Raw genomic sequence first — 26,423 nt, 5'->3', positions numbered from 1 at the left:
GTTAGTACCAGTTTGGTATGTTTAGCTTCATTCAGAAGAAAATTGAGCTTTTTGTTTTCACATATACGAAGTATAGGGAAAATATTGTAATCGTCCAAAAATTCAACCTCAAGATCTTGATGTATCTCGATGTTTTAGACCTCCCTGAGTCCGATTTACTTTCTTGTAGGGAAACTATTGTAATCTTCCAAAAATTCGATTTTGAGATCTTGATGAAATCTCGACATTTTAGACATCCCTGTGTCTGAAAATGTGGGCAGCACGGTGATGCAGTGGTAGCGCTGCTGCCTCGCAGTTAGGAGACCCTGCATGGAGTGTGCATGTTCTCCCCATGTCTGCGTGGGTTTCCTCCGGGTACTCCGGTTTCCTCCCACAGTCCAAAGACATGCAGGTTAGGTGCATTGTCGATTCTAAATTGCCCCTAGTGTGTGCTTGGTGTGTGGGTGTGTGTGTGCGCCCTGCCCAGGGTTTGTTTCCTGCCTTGCGCCCTGTGTTGGTTGGGTTTGGCTCCAGCAGACCCCCATGACCCTGTAGTTAGGATATAGCGAGTTGGATAAGGATGGATTGATGGATGAGTCTGTGTGTGTGTGTGTGTGTGTTATGCTTTCACTTAGGTCAACCAAATTTTTATAAAACATAGATTTCTATCAACTTTTGAGCTATTTCTGGTAATTGAAAATGGAACTTTTTATTCATGCACCTGCAGAGTCCAATTTATTCAACTTTACTTTTACAATACAATAATTGTTCAATATATTATTAATTTGATTTGTTGTTGATGGTTCTTTAATATATTTTTATATTATACATAATATCAAAATGTAATCATTGTCTTGCAGTTTACTCCTCAAAATCCATCCCCATATCTGAGTATACGAGAAAGTCTAGGGGAGACCACTCCTGATTTTTTCATGAGGTGGTATTATTTTTTTCTAATTTTAAGTTAAATCTCATTTTCATCATTGTATAACAGGCGGATTATAATTCTTGTAGCTGAGTAAGATGTATCAGCTGTCAGAATTTAGGAAATATTGTTGTTCCACATTTTTTTACTTCATTAGTTTATTATTACTATTATTTTCGTAGGGACATTTACTTTTACTTTGTATGTTTTTCATTTATTGTGTCTTGTTTGCTACACGGTAAATTAATTATAATTATTTCAAGTTATGACTTTTTTTCACTTCAGGTTCAGTTTTATCCCATAAACATAACTGCTGAATTTACCTTTTTTAGTTCTTCTGTTAAGTGTATGTTCAAGCACCCAAATTATGTGAGAACAAGGATGACCGCGAGATAGTTTCCAAAGACAAGGTTAAAAAATACTCTGTAGGCAGCAGAGTCGATATCAGGAAATCATGAAAACCAAAACATCTTGAATTCAGAGGGCAAATCAAATTGTAGAGTTGATTCAGAAACACAAAATGCCACCTCAACAAGTCTCTTGTAGTTTGCTAATCTATTTAAGATCTTTGTCTTCTTTGACAAAGTTGTTTTCATCAAGGGATATCAAATTGTGCATTCATAGCAGAAGGGTTTGTATTGTCAACAGCAGCTGTGACCAAGTTACATGACAGTAAATAAAGTGGCATTGTAAAAAATATAGAAAACAAGATGGCAAAACAAATCAATGAGATCAAAATTAAACGTAAAACTAATAGAATAGAATTCTCCAAAATAAAAGACTCTTGAAAGGTGCAAAAAGTCACACCTCTAGGGGTTTTACCCACACAGCAAAAAGATTGTTAGAGAATACTAAATAATAAAATAATAAAATGTGTAGATGCTCGTGAGTAAGGCACTATATAGTAAAGTATATAGAATAAACATCCAAAAAATCTTGCATTATAATAAACAAAGAAATCACAGAAAAGGAAAATAAAAATAAACTAGGAAACAAACTCTGGCCATAACATAACAGATTTCATGTTTATTAATGGTTTCATTTTTTTTTTTCATTTCATTTTTAAATGATAAATAGGCATTGGTACTATATTAACAAGAATGGATGTTTTTTTAAAAAAGGATAAAAAACATTTGTATGTTTTCATTTTAAGACTTTCGTATTGACTAAATTGCAATTGTTAGTCATTTCCTTCTGCCCAGAATTGAAGTTTCCGCTTGAGTGCACATTGTTACCTGTTGCTGCCTTTTCTTTGACATCAGTAACGTGTTAACCAAACCAACATGTTTGTGGAGTCAGGGAGTACATTCAGATTTGTTGAAAGATGAGATTCCAAGTAAACAGAATCAAGGCCGAGGTCTTCATTTGTTGCTCAGGATCTGGGAAATTGGTTGTCACTGAAGAAGTGGTGCTTATGATACATGCCAATGAAGAGATTTTAAAAGAAATGAAACACACAGGATTGTATAGAAAAACTATTTCAGCATATGCTTGATATTTTTAAGAAAACTTGCACTCTGATTTGTTTTAAAGTTTATTCTGTTTTCTAAATCCGACATAGTCCTGGTTTCTTTAGTTTCAAGCAAAGAGATGTAATAAGGAAACAAATGCGGACCATTATATTTTTTTATTTTTGAAAGGAAAAGGCTCACTAATGCATTCGAATTTACTGTAAAATTTGTATTTAGGGACCTGTAGAAAATGAATGTTGTTTTGTTTAGTAGTGGGTGTTTTAAGGTTCATTTCAGTGAAAAAGATGTACATCTAATTCTCAGCTAAATCAACGTGTATGCAGCAGAAATACAGTAGCTGTGCACCTGTGCTGGCATGAAATAAATTTGATCTTGGGGTCAATAAATAAATCTGTTGTCTTTATATTACATCTTCCTGTTTTTTTAATCTTTGTATTTCAATAAAAAAAGCATATTTTAGATTCACTATATATTGTAGAAGGAGAAAAGCAAAAGCTGTAATAAGAAGTTTTTGCTTATTGTAAGAAAAGACTCTTCTCTTAGTGAATCCTCTGTTTTTCAGCCTTTTCAATATCTTTTCTTCATCCAGACTATGACTCTTGCATTGTATTAAAATGAGCACACTGCCTCATCTTTTACCATAGTGCATTAAATAAACTGCTTTCCCTCATGGGTCTAGTGCAAATATGGCTTTTCTCTCTACATCTCTCAGTTCTTTGCAGTTGAATACCTCTTGCCTGAGCAGACATTAAGTTTGATTCCTCTTTTTCCTTTCTAAAGCCTGCCTCTGAACTTTTAATATGCTAGAAAAATACTGCAACCACAAGGGTGTGCCAGAGAGCTCCAAAGCCACAGACAGCAATACACCACATATTATGTGAATAAAATAAAGGGTATCTGTTCACTCAAGCACCTTTAAACAGAAGCCTCTTTCCAGTAATAATCAGAATCACAATAAGTCAATACAATTTTTCCTTCTCCACTGAGTGTTGCCGACTGCCACCTGACTCTAACTCATTGATATGAGGCATTAGGCTATCTTTATACCATACCCGTGAGTGCTTCCGGTGTCATGTCATATCCTGTAGGAAACACTTCTACGCCATAGGAAAAGAAGGATGGTCCTCCCCCGACAGCGCCCCCTCTCAATCCCCAGTTTATGTAAGTTGTTGTTTTCATCTTTCGCACGATCACTACCAACTGTTTCAGCATAGTCTATTGATACACATTTAACCAATCTGCTGTGTAACCGATCGACATTTTTGGATGCATGTAGCCAATTTGCTGTGTAACTGATCGTCATTTTTGCCGTTAATTCGTTTGATCACCTCCTGTCTCGGTGTTAAAGGACTGTGGTCTTTTTTGAAAATATTTGAGAGGAGTGCGTGACTTGAAACAATCTCAAGGCAAAATTCTATTCTCGCAGGACTTGAAAAAACTCTCTTCCAAAAAGTCTTGTCTCCAAAAAGTCTAGTCGCGTCAAAGGATTTTTTTATATAATAGAGAGAAAAGATTCATTTCTCAAAATGCTCTGAAAACAATGAGCCTCAGAAGACTTAAACAGCTAACAAATGTCAAAAACAAAAATCCAAAAAGCGTAGTCAAAAATGGAGCATAAAGGGTAAGAATAAAATCCACAGAATCACATTAAATAAATTGCAAGAGGCTACATATTTCCCCAGCATTTAAAGATTTGAGGGTAGTCCTTTGACATAAATAGATAGGTGGTGCTGCCTGTTCAGGAACCACCCTTTAATTAAATTGTTAAAATGTGGACATAATGGCTTTTGATCATGTTATATGTTGTGTAACAATAATGCAGAAAGTAAAAACAAATTGTTGTGCATTAACCAGTATTGACAGGGATGCCAGATTACTAAAAAGTGTAAAGATCATGTAAGGGTAATGAGATCAGTGGGTAATAGTCCTGTGTGCTAATTAATGGTAACAGGGAGGTCTTTCAGGTATTAGATGACTTCCTGCTACTCATTCAGATGGGCCTTTCTATAAGAGCTGGAGATCAGACAGGAAGCTAGAGTGAGTTGTTTGAGGCCAGTTCCTGAAATTCAAGAGTTTGCTTGTGAAGTTACATATAGGTGGTGCATTTACAGTTAAGGGAGTACATAGATGGCACTTAAAACCTCCATCTAAGAAATTTAGAGTCACCTGTTAGGAGGAAGAGAAGTCAATGTGGTTCAAAAGAGAAAAAGAGATGTAAGAAACAACAGTTTACATATAAACGACTGAAGTAGGTAAGTGGATAAGCCTTCCTATAGTGTACGGTATTAGGCTTTAAGCTTCTTTATGTTGTAAGTATTTCTGGCTTTGTTACTCCAGCTGTTTTTTTTTATCCTAATGTATCCTAATTTCCATAGTAATTTATCCAAATATATTTTAAAGACGAGTGTGTGAGAGACGGAGGAATGGAATTAGCCACTTTGTGCTGGAGTAGTGGTATGTGGCCTTAAAAACAACTATTGGCTTCTTTTGTGGCTGCTTCCACCATGCCTTCATGCACTCCCAGCAACTTTATTCCTTTGTCTGCTCATACATGCAGTTCGGCTCCGCATCATTCGGATCACCTGGGGTCAGAAGCAACCCATCTGCCACACTATGCCTCAGATTTGTAAGCTTACCCAAGGTCAAGGTTCACATCCTGCTTTAGGGCTGATGGGCTTTAGTAGCTGGGACACCCAATAAAGGGGCTCTGTAAGTGCCCTCTCCCACATGTTGCTCATGGGCTGGTTTTACAGCCAGATTCTCCACATATCCCCACCCCCTCAGACAATCTGTGGCCACCTAAGGAACATATACCTCTCAGGTCTGGAACCAGGGGCTGTACAGTTTTTCATTTTATCTGTGATCCTTGATTTATTCTGGGTTTGAGTCTGTCTCAGTGGCGCATGCAATGGTCACAACTGTATTAGCAGAGTTCAAGAACATATAAATTGGTTAGGCTACACCTCTGGAAGAAAGGGAACTTATAGATTCTTGAGTGATCAGGGGTTATGGTCAGTGTGGAGCTAGTGCAGAAAAATACTTGGCATCCAAGACAGCACAAAATACTCATCCCTCATCTAATTGAGCACTGGTGTGTTAAACATGTGACTCTGTGAGGTCTGTGTCAGTTTCTTGTCTACTTTGTTATGATGCCTGCCATGAAAGCAGCTATATAATATAAAAGTTAACTGATGATATGTCTGGAATGTCATTCAAAAATTGACCAGATGTTTGTAAATGTGAAACAAGTCCAAAAGCTGGATCACTTTAAAGGCTCTTTTCAGTTGTGAAGAAGCAAACAAGATCATATGGCTTTTGTTAAAGGGTGAATCAGTCTAGTGGTAAAGAGTTTAGCTGAAAAATATTATTCTACTAACAGAGTTACAGTTTCTTGTGTTGCATTGACAATATGTGCAGGTGAAAAGGAGAAATGTCAACTGCTTCACTGTAAACTCACAATATCATTGTGTAGGCTATTTACAATGATGAAGGGCTTAACCTCAGATAAATGAAATTGGACTGGGACAAATCATTCGTAAATACCTGGAGGGCACCATGGATCTTTTAAAACTACTAGTCATATCTAAAATTGCTAAATGACAGGCTCATAACATTAAGTTTTGTATTATTTATTTTTGCTTTATAGGTCTGTCTATAAGTTTCACTGCTTCTCAGAAACACTTTATTGAAAAAACATAAACAGCCTGAACATATTCACTGACTGCAATAATACTGTGTTTTGCATATCAGATACTTCTATTTTAGACTCACCTCTCATACCATCTGGAATCTCCTTGGGAGAAAGACACCCTGTTCTGCCTGAATTCTGAGAATGAGTCATCATCCATCAGCTCTGAGCCATTACTCTCCTGAAGATCTGGGCTGTTTGATGAACGAGGCTGTAAAAGTTACCGCATATTCCATATAATTTGTTGCCCTGTTGTTGCATGTTTCATGTTTTCTTCAATGTTCCTTGTTGAGATACCTTGCTTGGGAACTGGGGGTGTTTAATAGAGTGTGCATTTGTAAAAGCCAATTGAGGATCTTATGTTGCTTTGCCTAATGTTGATTGCCTAATAGGAGAATGCAGAACATGGCCTCTTCATACTAAGGTAATAAAGGCAAACAATAATCAATGAAAAATGCATGAGTATGGGCAAAATTAGGTTAAAGGTCTTGGCACCAGACTGTCAAAAACTCATAGACAAGGCACATGGCAAAACAGTTTGTTGGGATACAAGAGTAAAAGCTTTGAAATATCGGGAAAAAACATCAAGAAAAATTATCTGGCGATAAAGCATGGCACAGAATTAAGAGAGAGAGCAAGGAGGAAACTGAACACAAACAAACCTCAGGTGGGGTGAACAGACATACAAGGTTAATGCTCCACTTTATGGTGTCCTAAAATAAAGAAACACAGAATTCCATGATTTTCATTTTCAAAGTTTTTAGTACAAGAGGGGACTAGCCAGGAATCAAAACTTGATGCTGTAAGTAGTAGTAATAAGAAGTAATAATAACATTTAAAAAGGTAGTATTCAAAACAATTGGATGTTTGCCCACTATGTAAATTAAGTAATAAATGTGTTATATTGGTGGATTTCGTAGAATATTTTTGTAACTGTTGTGAACAGCATTTTTTTGTATATTCACGATAGGTAAATTTGGAAAAATAAACATCTATTCTAGAGTTTATTTGCCAAAGGAATTTGAATCTGGCATTTGTTTTTCATTAGAATTGGCTATATTCCACCATTAAATTTTCGCTTTCTCATAGACACTAAAGTAACCGTGTCAACAGTTGCTACTGAATGTAGATCAACCCTGGAACGTTCCAGAGTGTGCTGCATGTTACATCGCCATTAGGGTTGGTGCATGCGTTTCTGGATCATCTGAGATTTAAGATAACTGTTTGTGTTGGAGTGCAGCTCCTGCCTATCAAAATTCTTAATTCTGGAAAAGAATTTTGCTTTTAATTGTTTGGTTAGTAAATTGGACTTCACAACAGATCGGTTTGATTTTGTTTTTAAAGAGTCTATGGAATAGCTATCACGCCACAGAAAACTTTGGTTAGCTGCTACTTCACAAGTCTGAACCTTCTTAATCAGTCTCCATAAGATGTAACTTAACCATGTGTATTATCGTGGTATTTCCCTCTAAATGTATTATCGTGGTATTTCCCTCTACTTGCCCTTTTACCTGTTTCCTCAAGGGTAAGTGTTCTCGTCAAGTTCGTTATCGGGTTGGTCTACTGTTGCACTTTAAGATGAACACACACACACACATAGATAAACACACACACAGACCCTAACCACAACTGTGCTCCATGAATGACACACACACACTGATTAACCCTTAGCACTTTAAACCACACAAGTACTATAGGAATAACAGCCTGTCATTCAGCACTTCAAGAGACTTACTTATTTTCGGCACGAACAACAATACGATGTTTTAGTGATATCTCAGACCTAAATATTACTTTTGGTCTACAAGAATACATTTAAACATACAAAGACTCAGCACTCTTGACTATAGGCCATTCATCAGCCAAGAATACCTTCTTTATCGTATCTGTCCCTTCTGTTGAGTATAGCTCTTCACTCTCAGCCATATAAACCTCGCAGCACAGAAATAATGGCAAAAATCCGGCTGTCACCAGGTGCTCAAATAAATCTAACTTATTACTTCAATCACTCTAGACATTAAGACAAAGCACTGAAAGTTAAAAGCAGCATGGTATTTATTACAAGAATAATAATAATACCACAAGAACAAAGAATACTAGAAAATAGGTAGTGATAGGAAAGTCTGAATATATATAGTCTTTAGAAAAAGCTTACGAAAAAGTTACAGATGACAAGGATGAATGTCCCAGGGAGGCGTTTGATTTAGCAATCGATGTTCATGATGCCTTTCTGACGACCAGGGCCGTCTTCGTCCGTTCCTCTTCTTTCTTCTTCTCCCTTTGCTTCTCTTTCTTCTCCCTTTGCTTCTCTCCTCTTCTTTCCAAACCAAGGCATATTTATTATGAAATGTCAAGCCTTGGTTTCACAACACATGCACCTCATTGGCTGGCTGTCAAAATGATTGATGAATTAATTCAATGTCCGTTTTCCCACACAACAAAACCTTTGATGTACTTTGAGGTAGCACTCCCAGGCTATAAACTAAACTTTGTTGTTCCAGATGTCCATCCATAATAGCCTGAGGTACCACCTCAGCATCCTTTCCCGGGCTATAAAACCAAATTAGCACGAAGCTATGAACAAGTGTTATAAAAGTAAGGAGTAAGGGAAGAAAACCTGCTTTAATTTGTTAATTTCATCTGTTGTCTTGTCTTGAACAAAATATAATGGAAACCAAAATGTACAGATTTTATACACCATAACACCATGGCATGTGTAAGAATTGAGTCTTGACATTTAAATCTGGCCTGCAGTTGCTTACATGACCATTTTCTTTTGATTTGGATCTAACATTGCAGGGGGACAACACATTGGCATACAAGTGATGCATTTTTATCACTGCAACCCCAAAGGATATGTGAGAGGATCACTATCTCATATCTTTCTAGTGTAACAGTCACCTGAAATGGCATATAGCTATAGTCAAACAATTTTCCACACCCATCATTGCATCAACTGAGTTGCTATTTTGCTCATAAAAAAATAAACCTTCTCCATCCACCATAAACCTCCATCTCAAACCTCATGTGAACACAAAATGATCAACATCACAAGGCACAGCAGTAAGTAAGTATCATGCAAGGGTGATGACAGTGAAGGCTGTCATGGAGAAGTTGTCATTTGATTGAATGTTACATTTCACGTTGCAACAAGTTTGTGTTGTTGTTATTTTTGCTTGTAGGTCTTGTAAAGTTTAAGCCAATCTGCAGGATTCCATGTAAAGGTCATATTGGTAACAATTATGCACAACATACATTTTTCAGATTTGAAAAAGTTAATTCGCAAGATAGAAAAATTGTAGAAAAAAACATTTGAAGGCTTTAATTACTTTGTGGTCTTGCTCAGTGGACCTAACTAATAGCCAGGTGGCATTGGAAAGCTAATCAGATGATTTAAATCAAAGTACATCTTGAATCTCTGTTGGTGTTACCTCAAAGTTATTATTTATTTTCACAGGTCCTTTTAAAGCACATGATATGAAACATATTTAACAGGTGCTGAACTCTCCATCCCCTAGTGCCTACTGGAAAAGGATTACATTCAGCATACAATAGTCTTCTAGCTCCTCCATACCACTGTCACCAATCACTTACTTACAGTTGTCCCTTTATATATTACTATTCATAAGCGCATGTGTTTAAGTATACTTAGGTATGAATTTAGCAAATGAAAACTTTGAAGTAATATTGAGGGCCCTTTGAAGAACTGGTGCTACCTACATTGTTGGTATCTCCTTTTGTCACTGGTGGTGCTGACCACTTCAACAGTCTATTATTGAATGGATGAATGAATGAATTATGCATGGCTTGTATTGCACTTCGGAATGTATTCTTGAATGCTTTGCAAAATGCCTTGTAAAACTGTAGTTTGTTAAAGGCTCTATATAAAGTAGAGAGGCATTGATTGATTTGCTAGTGTAATGGCAATAGTTCAGTGCAATTCAATAAAATGAGAAAAACTTCCTCAAGATTGTCTCAAAAAGACCCATTCATAAATTGCAGAGTTTATCTAGCTAAGGCCTTCTGTGACCCTACATAAGCCAAAGGTTCATTTAGTAAAGTATATCTGTAGGGGGCGGCACAGTGGTGCTGCTGACTCGCAGTTAGGGGACCCGGGTTCGCTTCCCGGGTCCTCACTGCATGGAGTTTGCATGTTCTCCCAGTGCATGCGTGGGTTTCCTCCCACAGTCTAAAGACATGCAGGTTAGGTGGATTGGCGATTCCAAATTGTCCCTAGTATGTGGGTGTGTGTGTCCTGCGGTGGGTTGACGCCCTGCCCAGGATTGGTTCCTGCCTTGCGCCCTGTGTTGGCTGGGATTGGCTCCAGCAGACCCCCCTGACCCTGTGTTTGGATTCAACGGGTTGACAATGGATGGATGGGTGTCTAAAGGTCATTTGCTTACCAGTATAGTAAATCATGTAGACGGATGTAGCAGCAGGCGCTTTATTACATTGACTGATCACCAAGAGGCAAAAGCCTTCAGTTCAGGAAACCCATAATGAATTAGGCGTGTGAAATGTGCATTGCTTTTCTTATTTTCCAGCAACAGACAGATCACTTGGATCTGTACTTCACAGGCATATAACCACTGTGTTCACACTTTATAGAATAATTTATGCTACTTTTAGGAAGAGAGGAGAGGTTTGCAGCATGTGCTGATAGCTACAAGAGACAAGTTTGAGATGAGCCTGTGATTCTGCTGTTTCAGAGTAATGTTTACAGCACAGCAATCTGCAATCATTTCCTTCAATTTAACAAGATGTTTGTCCCTAACTATTCACTGTAACCATGTAGTCTCATTTTATAGTTCATGACTAATGTGCCTCAGTTTCATATAGATGCTTACATCTTGAAAGTTGATCTTGGAATAGTTTATGGCATGAAAACCAAATATAAACTCAACAAACTTTACTTGAATGTGGCCTGGATGCAAATATTCATGGGTCATTCCATATCAAATCAACCAATGGACCAGTGTCCTGTTGGAATCTATGTTGGATGCATGTGTGATGAAAAATGTTGGATTGGTGTGGTTCATGAAAAGAGTAAAGTGGAATCAGACATCCTGATATGTTTCATGCATCCAAACTATCCTGCACAGTCTTTCCATTAGCGACCTAGAGGCGAAATTTGTTGGATGACATTACATAGTCTTTCCACTCCTTAGTGTAACAACAATGGTGAGTGGGAGGTAGTACCATGTTGATCACAAAGACACCTTACATTCTGTACTTGGATTGAAACAAAAATGAAATGGGTCACATTCCTGCTGCTACAACAGCAAGATGTTAACATTTCATTATCTATCCATCCATCCATTATCCAACCCGCTATATCCTAACTACAGGGTTGCGGGGGTCTGCTGGAGCCAATCCCAGCCACCACAGGGTGTAGGGCAGGAAACAAATCCTGGGCAGGGTGCCAGCTCAACGCAGTAACATTTCATTATAACTAGTGTTTTATTTAATAATAAATCAAGTAGCTGTTGTGCATGTATTGTGTTTAATGTGCCTATGGTAATTTATTTTTTTCCATTAATCCATTAATCCTATAGGTAGTGATGAAGAACTTGATTATTATCATTACTGAGAAATGGTGAATTTAACAAATGTTTAGATTGGAAAATAAAAATGAAAGATTCACATAAGAAAATTAAGACTTATTTTTTGAGAAAGAATGAGCCATGTAGGATACAGGAAAAAAATTAAATGTCTGGACATTTCTACAGTGTGTTAAGCTGGTTTGAAAATTACACCCAAAATGATTTTTTCACAATTTGAGAGGTCTGCTAGTCAAACCCTGATGCTGTTTCTTGTTTGTTTATAACCTTTGGAAAGTCCTGTATAGGAATCTAAACATAGAAATTTTTTCAGCAGACTGTATAAATATGTCAAAGCCAAAGATGCAAAATATTTTTTCCATTCTTGTCTGGTCTATTCTTACCAAGTGGTGTCCACCAAGTGGACTAAACCTTTTGATTTTGTTACATACTGTACTTGTAAAGGTACCAGTATGAAAACCTTCTAAGCCTGCTAGGTATTTTAGTTCTTGATATATGGTCTTGTGAAACTGATTGAAAAGTAAAGCTGTGTCAAATTTGACACCCCTCTCCCTCACAAAATTGGCTGTATCTTGGAAAGTATTGATCTTATATCTACTGTAACTATTTTTACAGGATGTCTCCTGGATAACATGGGTATACCTGGTATTTTTTTCAGAATTTTTTGAGACTGAAATGTGTGGGATTTCTGGGAAATTGTTTGATTTGATTTGAGACAAGTGAAGGAAGCAGAAAGTGTTAGGAATGTATCTGCTTGGTTGGCCTTGGAATAAAGGTCTTGCTTGAATCCTTCTCTGTAAGTCTTGCGGTATTTTTCACTCATCAAAAATGATTGTCAGTTTAATAGTAATCACATTGTACATCACACGCTCAAAATATGGAACCAATGTAGGAAACATTTTAAGACAGAGACACTGTCCTCTGCTGCTCCATTACAGGATAATTTCATATGCCGACCTTTTTTTAACTTACATAGTTTTAATTTATGGAAGTCATTAGGTATCTTGATCTTTACACATCATTATACTGACAATTGTGTTTCCACCCTTTGATCAACTCTGCATTGAATATGTATTTCCCTCAATACACTTTTTTCTACTTACAGGTTAGAAACTTTATTACAAGGAGACTGCTCCACTTCTGTACTTTTCCATCACTCTCCATGATTAATACACTTTAACACGTAATTAGGAGAGTATTGGTAGTATATCTAGATTTCATCAATTAATATCAGGGGGTACGATGTTAGTTAGTAGTGTTGGGAAAACAACCTTCCTACTAATATCACAGGCAGTAAGTGAATTTCCATTTCTCACACTTTTCATCGATCTAGGTGAAACAAGCCATAATTCATCTTTATCCTGTATATTTTACACATATTTCTAGGTTAAAATTATCCACAGTATATCAGGAACTAGACTCTAATTGTCAGATAGTGTTCGATTTACAATTATGCCTTATCCTTTTATGGCAGTGTTTGGAGTAATACCAGATAGAATTAAACTAAATTTCCTGTACTACACTGGCTGATTTTACTAAGTGGAAGAACCATAATACTCCATCTACAACACAATGGGCAAATGCTGTTATGTCATTCAAACTAAAAAAAAAAATCAGTAAAATTTTTTAGTGTTATTCTCAAATAGATGAGCCAAGTCCCAGCCTACACTTCTGTTTAACTTCTGGGGCCTCATGTGTAAACAGTTTGTACTCACAAAAATGTTTCATACGCCCTTTCCTTGCACACTTTGAGATGTATAAAAACTAAACTTGCCATAAAGACACGCACAATTTCATGGTTGCCCCCTATTTTGCGTACACACATTTCTGCTCAGTTTTGCAAACTGGTGGCACCCAGTGTCAAAGCAGTGCTACTGTTTCTGTGTCATTTACCTTTCTTTTGCATAATTGTATCAATAACATGGGATTTATCAAATGCACCAAAATTTATTGCATATCGTTTACACATTTTATTCACTTGATTGTAATCATTCTGCAACAATGTAATGGTGCATGGAATGGCTAGACTATTCCAACTAGCATTGCTGCTTTAGCATTGTTAGAAGACATTGTAAATGAAAATTATAAGAGCGTGTATATTTATAGATGATGGTGATGACTGGCTTCTAAGTCAATTTAGATTTCCAACAGCTATCCTCTTGGAGCTGTGTGCTGAACTGGCGCTGGCTTTACAAAGGCGGACTTTGAGGAATTGTGCTCTACCTGCTCCTTTGCAACTTCTGTCACTTTCGAGTTTTTAACCACAGGAGCTTTTCAACATGAACTTGCTTCATAAACATCACCAAGTTGTGCCATGCTAGCTGTATAGAATGGTATTATCCACTTGTTATACATATATAAAAGATTTCCTTACCCTGTAGTTGAACTGGCAAACATCAAAGCTCAATTCACAGCAACGTCCGGTTTCCCAAATATAATCGTTGTTATTGCAACAGCACTGGACTAGCTACATCAGCCAATGATGAATCACCAAAAGAATGAGCTAGCATTATACCATTCATACCTGGACAAGCTATCAAAACGGCAGCACCTTACAGTTGTGGGTGCTTTTTCCAGCCAGTGCGGCAAAAGGCAAGCAGTTCTTTTAAAGATAGCGAGTTACCTCAAATAGTTGTATAAAGAGAAGAGAATTGATCTGTTGTGTTGCTTGGCGTCGATGCTATACTATAAAGGCGCCTTCATAGAATGAATTTGCTTATGTAAATAGAATGCATTTCCACTCAATTAATGTGCTGCTCTATAATGCACAGAAAGTGTGTGGCATTGTACAGGCATGTAGTGTCCTGCGTAATGTGCCACACAATTGTTGCTGACCCGTATCTGAAGAGATGTGGTATGATGAAGCTGACTCTGACCCATCAAATGATCAGCCAAATCAGACAGCGTTACAACTTCATTTGAATGAAATTTTCAGAATATAAAAACAGTCATAAATGCAGCATTTATTTTTTTAACCAATCAATTTAAATTTTGGTCAATATCACATAGTACAGCCTATATATTCCTTAGTTCATGGGCCACATCTCTTACAGCATCCACTATTGCATTTTGTCACTCCCAAACAGTGTCTGTCAGCACACAGCCACATGGTCACCCAGCGATTTCTGAGGCAGAGGTGTGTGCAGCCAGTGTCTGAAGATGTTCTGGTAACAGCCACACCATCACACATGGAGTCATGTCATCGGGATGGGGGGGGGTCAACGTTTGTAGTATTGTCTGAAACAGAATAAACAGATGGTGGGCTGCAACTCACCTTTTCACATCGACTTTGATATCTGAATGCTTGTTATTTCAAGAGCTGTTCGACTTTCTGAACTTGAACTTTTGAGTGTCTCTGCCATGCTGTATCACTCCATAACTTCCTTTTCTCGCTTATACGAAATTCTTCTTTTTTCCACGTGATTTTTCCATTGTCTTTTAACAAACACCAAACTTAAGGTGATATTTATAGTGATTTGAATGTTAAAATATACAGAGTTCTGGGAGGAGTCGGAGTGGGGCTGTAGGTGCGTGCACATGCGTTAATTTCAAGTTCATTGGGATTTATAAAGGGGAAGTGTGTGGAACTTGGCATACATACAGTATTATGCATATGGATTTTTTTGTGCATACGCACATTTCTGTTTTTTGTCCATACACCATGTTTTAGTGTAAATTCTACACGCAACATTATACATGAGGCCCCTGATGACTTAATTAATATGATGATGTATCATATAATGGACTTTTGGGATCAAATGCCAGTTAATACAGAGTTAAGGGTGGGTTTCAAGTGTTGATTTTCATTAATGTATGTTATCTTTTATTCATAGATTTTATTGGTTGTATTTGTGTCTGTTTCACTGTCTTTTCTCATATAGCACTGTGTGTGTTATATTAAGAAAATACAAATGAAACAGTAAATTAGCAGTAAATAATGGCCTTGTCATTTTTGTCTTCTCAGGTACTTATCAGGGCCAGTGGGTTGGAGGAATGCGCCATGGCTATGGTGTCCGGCAGAGTGTCCCTTACGGAATGGCCGCTGTCATCCGCTCGCCTCTGCGCACATCTATAAATTCCCTCCGCAGTGAACACAGCAACGGGACTGTCCTGCACCATGATGCCACGGGTGCCTTGGCAGCAAGCAGCCCAGCTGTGTCCCGAGGTGGTTTTGTCCTCACCATGCACAGTGATGCAGAGCTTCTGAAAAACAAGAAGAAGGGAATCTTCCGGAGATCTTTCCTCAGTGGTCTAAAATTGCGCAAATCAGAATCCAAAAGTTCCTTGGCCAGTCAGAGGAGCAAGCAAAGCTCTTTCCGCAGTGAAGCTGGCATGAGTACAGTCAGCTCTGCTGCTAGTGACATCAACTCTACCATCAGCCTTGGAGACGGGGAAGCTGACCTCTCGGTCATTGAGGATGACATCGATGCCACCACAACAGAGACCTACATGGGAGAGTGGAAGAATGACAAACGCTGTGGCTTTGGGGTCAGCTGTCGTTCTGATGGTTTAAAGTATGAGGGGGAATGGTTAAGCAACAAGAGGCATGGCTATGGATGCACCACATTTCCTGATGGCACAAAAGAGGAAGGGAAATACAAACAGAACATTCTGGTGAGCGGCAAACGGAAGAATCTTATCCCTCTGCGGGCAAGCAAGATCCGGGAAAAAGTTGACCGAGCTGTAGAAGCAGCAGAGAGGGCCTCTGAGATTGCTAAGCAGAAAGCGGAAATTGCACTGTCCAGGTAAAAAAATGAAAAATTATTAATGTTGTTATACTTCTGTGTGCTGTTATAGGTCTTGGCAGACCTCTATATTCACCTATAGAGTAGATGCTTCACAGACCTTTCTACTCATGAAGTTTTTCCTCCAAGATGAAAGTCATATGTCAAATCTTGCAAAGGTTTAGTTGAATATCAAAAATGAAAAAAGAGTGAGGTGATATTAATGGATGTTGACTTAGATAAAAAACAGAACGCTTTATCCATCAATACATTTCCTGAAATTGCTTATTCTATAAGGAGCTAGAGTTTATCCTAGTTACATCAGAGGCAAGAAAGAAAGCAAAACACAATGATATGTATATATTCTTGTACACACCCAAACTGGACCAGTTCACAAACAATATATTGATTTGGTTAATTCTTCCAAGACAATTTACACATTGTTGTACTAATAATGGTTAATTTTCTGAATCTAGTTCTAATTTATTTCATATAGGACTGACACCATTAGGCACAAGATCAGAGTCAACTCTGGATGGGATGTCAGTTCAATGTATGCCATATCCAGTCAGAAAGAGCAAATTTAAAGATGCCAGTTAATTTTAACTACATCTTTGGGATGAGGAAGAAGCCCTCAGTGGATACCAGAAGAACATGCAAACTTCATCCAGATAGTGGACTGCACTTGGATTTAAACCCAAGACTCATGCTGTTAAAAGGGCAGTTAATACTAATTACAACTAAGCAAAGATACCCAGACATCCCTTTCCCCTACCATCTCCTCCAACACCTCTGGAGGGATACAGAGGCATTCCCAGGACAGCTGAGATGTAATCTTTTCAGTGTGTCCTTGATCTGCCCCGAAGTCTCCTGGTTGGACATGTCTGGAACACGTCCCAGGGAGGCATCAAGGAGGCATCCTAATCAGATGCCTGAACCACTTTAACTGCCTCCTTTCGATTCAGAGTAGCAACAGCTCCACTTTAAGCTCCAAACGAATGTCTGTGCAATTCAATATGTCTCTATGGCAGAGCCTAGACACCATGAAGGAAGCTCATTTCTGCTGATTGAATCCATGATCTACTTCTTTTGTGGGTTAGAGGAGAACTGTAGATCAACTGGTAATTCGAGAACTTTTCCTTTCAGCTCAGCTCATTCTTCACCATGACTGACTGATACATCATCTGCATTTGACGCTGCTCCAGTCTGCCTGTTGATCCCTCACTTTTAAACAACACCCCTAAATACTTAAGCTCCTTTGCTTGTGGCAGCACCTCATCTCCAACCTGGGGAGGGCACTCCACCCTTTCTTGGCTGAGAACCATAACCTGAGACTTGGAGGTGCTGATCCTCATCCAAGCTGCTTGACACTTGGCTACCAACCATCCCAGTGCAGGTCTGAGGTTACAGCCTGGTGAAGTTAGCAGGACCATATCATTTGCAGACATCGGAGATATGATCCTGAGGTTACCAAATGGACACCCTCCATTCTTTGGCTGCTCTTAAAAGTTATGAACATAATCAGTGACAAAGGGCAGCTCTGGCAGAGTCCTGCACCCACTAGGAACATGTCTGATTTAATGCTAGCTTTCACTTAGGTTGTACAGAGACTGAATAGCCTGCAACAGCAGCCCTGGTACCTCCATTTTTATTTTATAATCTTTGAATCTACTTTTACAGACATTTCAATTTAATTTGTATTTTTTAAGTGTGACATGGTGGAGCTGTAGTTAGTGTAGCCATACATTTCCAGTGCCATGGACCCAAATTTGAAGCCTGTGTAGAATATGCTTTTCCTCCATATGATTCCATGTGTTTTTCTGCAGGTATTTTACCAAGTTCCCAAATACAGTTTTATTATGCTGATTTTTTAATTTAATTTGGCTCTTTATGAAATCGGGTGACCGCAGATGAACTGGTGTTGCACCCATCATTGGTTCTTGCCCTGTACCTGATGCTACTGGGATATGCTCATGATTCCGAGTTGGATCAAGAAGGTTTGAGAATTTTTTTTTTGGTGACACACTTACAGTATTTAAACCCAGTGCAATACATAGTTTTTTACTTAATGATAGTAATATTTACATGTCATGACATGGTGGTATAGTGATTGCCTCATAGTTTCAAGAACTGGCTCTCTGCTGCCTATATGCAGTTTGCTTCTTATCCCTATTTTTACATGGGATTTTCTTCAGGTTTTATCCAGGTCCCAAATCGACCTCCTGCGAGTGTGTGTAGTGTACTGGTGCCTACCATTGCCCTTTGACCCTGAATTAGACTTAGCATGTTTACACAAGAAACAGATGTAAAGTTACCTCCATCCAGCCTAGTTATATAGTTAATATATCCTCCTTAATCCAACTTTACGGTTGTAGGAGATGGTCCTATCACAACATCCTCCAACAGATTTGACACAGAGTAAATGTAAAAAGGGCTAAGGTCCCATTCAGTAAACCCTTTATATGCTAAGGTTGACTATGGTGCTCAAAAGGACAAGAGGACAACAGGCATTCTGACTTTAGTAGAGATGGCTCCTGAGTTGACTCTGGTTCACAAATTAATACCAACTTCTGGTGATGGGGCATCTTTTATATAATCCAACCACAAGGGATTTCTTCTGGTTTGTCCTCCTTCACACTCTAAGGCCAGAAATGGGAGGCATGACTGTGCAACATTAAATACCTTCCCCTTGTGGTTCCTTCTCCCAAACCCTGTAAGACATTCACCAAGCTCACATGTCTAACAATGTCTTTTTTCATTTTGGAATGTTTTCTTTCATTACAAATTGTTCTTTCATTTTTGTTTATTTTTCTTGTTATGTCAACTGCCTCAATTTCGTGTTAGAATTTGAGTGTGCCCACTTAAATTCATTCTCTGATGCTGCAGGATTAGGCCCTGGATTTCTTCAACAAATACATAGTTTGAGTTATGGACAAACAGAGGTAATATTCACATACATATGATGAATCTTTCAAATTTAGGTTTGAATAATCCTTCAGTGTTACCAGAAAATAACAACTTTCTGGAGAGACAAGCTTGTCAAGAGCAAGTTTTAAATCCCAAAGCAAGTACAACGTGAATAAAAACTTGACAGTTCAAGTTATTAAAAAATAAGCATTTAATAAAGCTACCCTTCTTTTAAATAAAATAATTTATACAGAGGTTGTCCTCATTTTTAAAAAAGTGTCATATGCCCATTCATCTGTATAAACAGTATCATCAATAGAATGGCAATCAGTTAAAGCCCCATGGCATTGTTAGTTTTACTGGTATTAACTACATCTCAGTTTTGCCACTTTTGGTCTTTAAAGAACTGAATGTGTGGTGGCAGGAGCTAGACAATATCAAACTGTATCAACCCCCTGGTAGAAACCCAGGCAGGACAACTCCCAATGAGTCACTGCCAATATGTGTCGAAATTTAACATCTCTGCTCAGAAAAAAATATTTGTGGGTTTGGTTTACAATTACTGTTTTATTGTCATGGCTTTGTAGAGAGCTGCTGCTAAGGACTGGGGTACTGTAAATATATTCCTTAGGCAGACTATATTGCTTATGGACTGGGATGAGCAATAATGTGAAAACACTTTAAAATAAAGTTTTTACTCACAAAAAATTCACTGACAATTCATTCTGTAATCTACCCTCTTACCACTATTGAAGCCCCAGTATTTTTTGTTTTTTTTGTCAGTGTTCAATTGTTTCCTGTTAATTTTTAAATTCATTTTATTGATTAATATCTCCTAACATGTAAATGTTTTATTTATTTATTGTGATTGCATTCTGTTTTTCTTTTTGAGTTGTGGGCAATGCCATTTTGTAGAGTTATTTCTAGCAATGCTCATGGTTGCCAAATGTGGCACAACAGGAAATTGTATCATATGACGTAAGCAGGTTGTGACCATATAAGATGTCAGCACACTCGTTTACATTGTCCACATTTCTGGTTTCCTAAAAAGGCAACCTTGCATTATAGGTATTTGTTTTTGTGTGTTAATAAAGATTTACTTTGTTAATCTTCTTTTTTGTATTAGGCTTTAGTATTTTTCGTACCTTTTAGACAGAATTCTTTTTTTTTTGATTTCACAGTTTTTAACCATTTTCAGGTTATTAGACAAATGTTTTTGTCTTCCATCTCCTGGCCCATTTGCAAAATATATTTGTCTATTTTCTTTTGGGAGAACATATATGGCAGATAAGGTGCATTTAAAATGATACAGTACACTCTGTATTCTGTATGTTTTTGTGGTAAAAGCTCAGCCATGGCAGCACAGTGGTGCAGTGGGTTGCGCTGCCACCTCGCAGTTAGGAGACCCAGGTTTGCTTCCTGGGTCCTCCCTGTGTGGAGTTTGCATGTTCTCCCTGTGTCTGTGTGGGTTTCCTCTGGGTACTCCGGTTTCCTTCCACATTCCAAAGACATGCAGGTTAGGTGCATTGGCGATTCTAAATTGTTCCTTGGTGTGTGTGCCCTGCAGTGGGCTGGTGCCCTGCCCGGGGTTTGTTTCCTGCCTTGCACCCTGTGTTGGCTGGGATTGGCTCCAGCAGACTCTCATGACCCTATAGTTAGGATATAGTGGGTTGGATAATGGATGGAGGGCGACACGGTGGCTCAGTGGTAGCGCTGCTGCCTCGCAGTTAGGAGACCTGGGTTCGCTTCCCGGGTCCTCCCTGCGTGGAGTTTGCATGTTCTCCCCATGTCTGTGTGGGTTTCCTCCGACATTCCAAAGACGTGCAGGTTAGGTGGATTGGCGATTCTAAATTGGCCCTAGTGTGTGCTTGGTGTGTGTGTGTGTGTCCTGTGGTGGGTTGGCACCCTGCCCAGGATTGGTTTCTGCCTTGTGCCCTGTGTTGGCTGGAATTGGCTCCAGCAGACCCCCATGACCCTGTATTCGGATTCAGCGGGTTAGCAAATGGATGGATGGATGGATGATTGCACAGTATACTTGGCACTGGAGAGACTTATTGCAATACCCCAGTCAGATTTGTAAATGTGCACTAAAGCATCTTTCTCTTTAAACAATTTGGCCACTGAGAGTTCAAAATAAACTTCTAACAGTACTTCCCTTGTATGGACACAGTAAGCAGAACTTTCTGTATGTGAATGTTACTGCTTTCAAATGCACATCTGGACAGGTCAGACCATTTTACTGCTACCTACAAGACTGTTATTGACAGCAGCAGCTCACCAGACATTTTTATGTGTGCTTAGAGGCTTGGCAAAGCATCATGAAAGAAGATCCTCTGAATCTGATGATGTCATTGCATGCAAGGGATATGCGACAAAGGACTAAATATGACTGCTTTTAATATACGTTCCAATGCTATATCTCAAACATTTTGGTGCCCTGAAAAGGGGGTGGGGGTTCAGTGTATAAAAAGTGTCGTTTCTACATAGTGTAACTGAAAAAGTATGCAAATACCCTTAAATATATAATGTCTTTTTTTAAATTTCACTATCTATCTAGCTTGTGGACAAATAAAGTATCTATCTTTTTTTTTGCTAGCATATGGCTCAGGGTACAGCTGACCAAACTCAACTACTGCATGCTTAAGTTTATCTTTGCTCAGTGCTGGGAAATAGGTTTTTAAAACATTTTTGCCCTTACTGTTTTATACTAGTAACCTCTATGCATTTTAATTGGATTTGACACTTTTTGAAAGTATATGATTAGTTTTCAACTTACTATCTCATAAAAAGGTATAATATACTGTATATTACTTTGCTCCAAATAATGTGTACATGTTGTTTTTTCCTCGAAAGGGAGACTTAATTAGCTGAAAATTCATCTTAAAATAGCTGATGAAATTGTTCAATATGTGAATTTCTAGCTATATTCTAATTATAGAACAGATGCTTTAAAGCATGTAGAGCTGTGGTTCCCAAACTTTTCTATACGCTTGAAAATGTTTGAAGCCAAGTTTCTAATTTTTGAACCACAAATTGAACCACATACAGTACTGCAGGTGAGCACATTAAACTAAAAATAAGATTTAACTAAGTGCATAAAATGTAAACATAAATTGAGACAGTTGCCTTAAAATATCTCGGTAATCTTGTAATGGTGTCCCTCATGAAGCTTAGACACTCCACTGATGATCAGGGAGTTAGGTTATCCTGCAAAGCATCAAGCACTGTGAGGAAATGAAACATGACTAGCAATCGAGGGGTTTGGCGATTGGAGACCCCCGTGAAGCAACAGGTGCTGGCGCACTACTAAACAATGAAGTACAGTTGACTGTTTTTGTACCCCAATAACACCTGCATGGCAGTTCAAAAATAGATACGCCGCACAGTTACAATTGTTGCAGTACTGCCAGGATGGCCAGCAGGAGAGATGGGCTGAATGTAAACAGCGGGTGTTGCATCCATTTCAGTCCCCCTTGTTTCCTCCTGGCAAATTTGTCAATCAAACCTTAAAATCAGCAATGTTTTACTACCAGTGCTTGTACAGAAATCAGTACCAGACCTTGCCCTTATCTATGGATCATTGCAAGGTCCAAATTCCATTTTTTTCAAAAAACCTGTTCACCTTTATGATCACTCTGCCTGCAGCAAAGAACCAATGAGAACGCACATTTCTGCAGCTCATTCACAGGTGACAGTTGCACGTGCATTTTCTTTTCATATCATAAAATAGGAGCACTTACTAATAAATGACCTGAAAATGATGTCACACTGCAAGACACCGATTGCACCATGAAAAAGTTGTACAACGCAACTCAGTCAATTTTGGTGAATTGTCTTTCTCTTTGTCGCACTCCTGGTGGTGTGGGTACCCAATGTTGGTAAACCCTGGCGTAAGGTAAGCAAGTCTAAAAACAGCTGATTACGCATAGTTAATTGATCCCTTATGCTAGAAAACCCTGCAGATAGTCCTTCTGTTAGATAGACATCATGTATGTACTGTAGCTTAGCTCTGAAGGATTAAAATAAGGAATACTGCTTTACAGACCTGTAAGAGGGTACATTAATGAGCAAAACTGTGAAACCTCTGTCAACATTTGAATCTTCAAATTCAGTAAAGAAGAGGCCTAAATAAAATATATTTGTTATGAATCTGCTGTTTGATTTTAATTGATCATGTGACTAGTAAATGACAGTTTTTAGTCGTAAGCTAATTAAGAACATCTTTGAAATCACAGTAGAAGCACCATATATTTTGGGCCAGTCTTCTGTCATAACCTCTGACTACCAAATGCAGTTTTTTCTATCCAGTACCGCGATAAAGACCACTTCAATCGCTGAACTGGTTATTTTTTCTTTCATTATGTAAACAGTCCTCCTCCTTACACTTTTGTGGTAATCTGTCCTGACAAAATAGTCTAAAGAAGTATTTGTGAATTAATGTGCCTTCATTGAGTGATTTTATGTGCATTTTGTAAAATGCACATAAAGGGATCATGCTCACACTATATTTTGTAACATGAATATACACATGTTGTATTATGAGATTGGAGCAGACTTGATACAAAAAGAAAAATTATTGCTTTCTTCAGCTGTTTCCTTTTTTTTACTAAATGTGTTGAAAAATTTACATATGACCTTGTATGATGCACAGACTTTTGCTCAGATCCACCGTAAACAGTCTTTTAAATTTTATAGTTGTTGCACTGCTTGTATTTTATCTGTCTGCCAATTTTTCAATCTTGTATTTCATCACAGGGTTTAAGGCAGGAAAAGCCTTAAAATCCTTGTTTTTCACTCTCACAAACAAACATCATACTTGCATACACTTTTCAAAATAGGTGCAAGAGTGGTTCTTCAGTAAGATGCCATAGGGGAACATCCACATTAAGAAAGAACCTTTATTTATTTAGAGCAATAACAGGCTCCATACATTAAATAACCATGAATGGCTCTTGAGTTGAAAAGGACTTTTGCTGCATACAATAACAGAGCACTAAACTGAACTGAACGTCCAAGTCCAAGTTTTCTTAATCTCTTAGTGTTCTGCTAGGTAGCCTACCATACATTAAAGATTTCAGTTTTTTCTACATATTAGAAAGTTTTTCAAAGCAGAAAGAACCAACTCTATATGCAAAGATCGCTTGGCAGGATGAGATAGATAGATAGATAGATAGATAGATAGATAGATAGATAGATAGATAGATAGATAGATAGATAGATAGATAGATAGATAGATAGATAGATAGATAGATAGATAGATAGATAGATAGATAGATAGATAGATACTTTATTAATTCCAAGGGGAAATTCACATAATCCAGCAGCAGTATACTGATACAAAGAAACAATATTAAATTAAATAGTAATAAAAATGAAAAAAATTAATATAAAATTAATGTTAACATTTACTCCCCCGGGTGGAAAAGAAGAGTCGCATAGTGCGGGGGAAGAACGATCTCTTTAGTCTGTCACTGAAGCTACTCCTCTGTCTGGAGATGACACTGTTATGAAATGGTGCTTGGTCACACAATAATTCTACAAGGAACTATGAAACCCACTAAAGAACCATAAAATGCTATTAAAGAACCATTTATATGAGTGTGCATCTGAAATGGACAAGGAAAGTAAAGTACCTGGGGAAAAATACATGAACACAAAGAAAATATGCAACTTCTACACAGACACGAAACATAAGCTCCTGCGAAATTTGCCACACCACCTGTCCTCTTCATCTCAATTTATTACTTACTAGCAAAATACCCGCGCTTCGCAGTGGAGAAGTAGTGTGTTAAAGAAGTAATGAAAAAGAAAAGGAAACATCTTGAAAATAACATAACATGATCGGCAATGTAATTGTTTTGTCACTGGTATGAGTGTTTCTGTCATATATATATATATATCCACATACATACATACACACACACATTATATATACAGTATATATATCTATATATATGTATATCTATATATCTATATATATATATATATCTATATATATATATATCTATATATATATATATATATATATACACATACACACACACACATTATATAGTAAAGTAATGAGACTGGCAACACTGCAAGCGATCTGGCAACGCTGCGCTGTTGTCCTTGATAGAGCACGTGTATCAGTACCCTCCCATAGCTCAGTGCGAGTTTCAACTCCTTCCGTTAACTACGTGATTTTTGTGACTGCTAAAACATCTGTTTTGAACATTCCACAGGTGAACAGGTTAATTGGAAACAGGTGTTTGTCATGATTGGGTATAAAAGGAGCATCCCCAAAAGGCTCAGTCGTTCACAAGCAAGGATGAAGCGAGGTTCACCACTTTGTGAACAACTGCATGGGTAAATAGTCCAGCAGTTAAAGAACGTTTCTCAACGTATAATTTCAAGGAATCTAGGGATTTCATAATCTACTGTCCATAATATCACCAAAAGATTCACAGAATCTGGGGCTCATCTGAGATGGACTGACGCAAAGTGGAAAAGTGTGCTGTGGTCTGACAATTCCACATTTCAAATTGTTTTTGGAAATCATGAACGTCGTGTCCTCCGGGGCAAAGAAGAAAAGGACCATCTGGATTGTTATCAGCGCAAAGATTAAAAGCCAGCATCTGTGATGGTATGGGGATGTGTTAGTGCCCATGGCATGGGTAACTTGCACATCTGTGAAGGCACCATTAATGCTGAAATGTACATACAGGTTTTGGAGCAACATATGCTGCCATCCAAGCAACGTCTTTTTCAGGAACGTCCCTGCTTATTTCAGCAGGACAATGCGGCCACATTCTGCATGTGTTACAACAGCGTGGCCGTAGTAAAAGTACGGTACTAGACTGGCCTGCCTGCAGTCCAGACCTGTCTCCCATTGAAAATGTGTGGCGCATCATGAGGCACAAAATACGACAACGGAGACCCCGGATTGTTGAGCAACTGAAGTTGTACATCAAGCAAGAATGGGAAAGAATTCCACCTACACAGCTTCAACAATTAGTGTCCTCAGTTCCCAAACGCTTATTGAGTGTTGTAAAAGGAAAGGTGATATAACACAGTGGTAAACATGCCCCGTCCCAGCTTTTTTGGAACGTGTTGCAGGCATCAAATTCAAAATGAGTGAAGATTTGCAAAACAACAATAAAGTTTATCAGTTTGAACATTCGATAT

The 26,423-nt window shown here is 38.1% G+C and overlaps 1 protein-coding gene across 1 annotated transcript in view; it reads left to right on the top strand.

Annotated features, from left to right (window-relative positions):
• Nucleotides 1-26,423, top strand: part of jph3b (junctophilin 3b) — a 384,320-nt gene that overhangs the window by 71,970 nt on the left and 285,927 nt on the right. Inside the window, exon 2 of the mRNA XM_039763533.1 lies at nucleotides 15,590-16,370. Within this exon, the coding sequence (XP_039619467.1) occupies nucleotides 15,590-16,370 (781 nt within the window). The remainder of the gene's footprint in view (nucleotides 1-15,589; nucleotides 16,371-26,423) is intronic.

The sequence above is a fragment of the Polypterus senegalus genome, chromosome 9 (genome assembly GCF_016835505.1).
Source record: "Polypterus senegalus isolate Bchr_013 chromosome 9, ASM1683550v1, whole genome shotgun sequence".
NCBI classification, from domain to species: Eukaryota; Metazoa; Chordata; class Cladistia; order Polypteriformes; family Polypteridae; genus Polypterus; species Polypterus senegalus.
The sequence above is the reverse complement of the archived record's forward strand: the minus strand, read 5'-3'. Positions and strand labels throughout refer to the sequence as shown.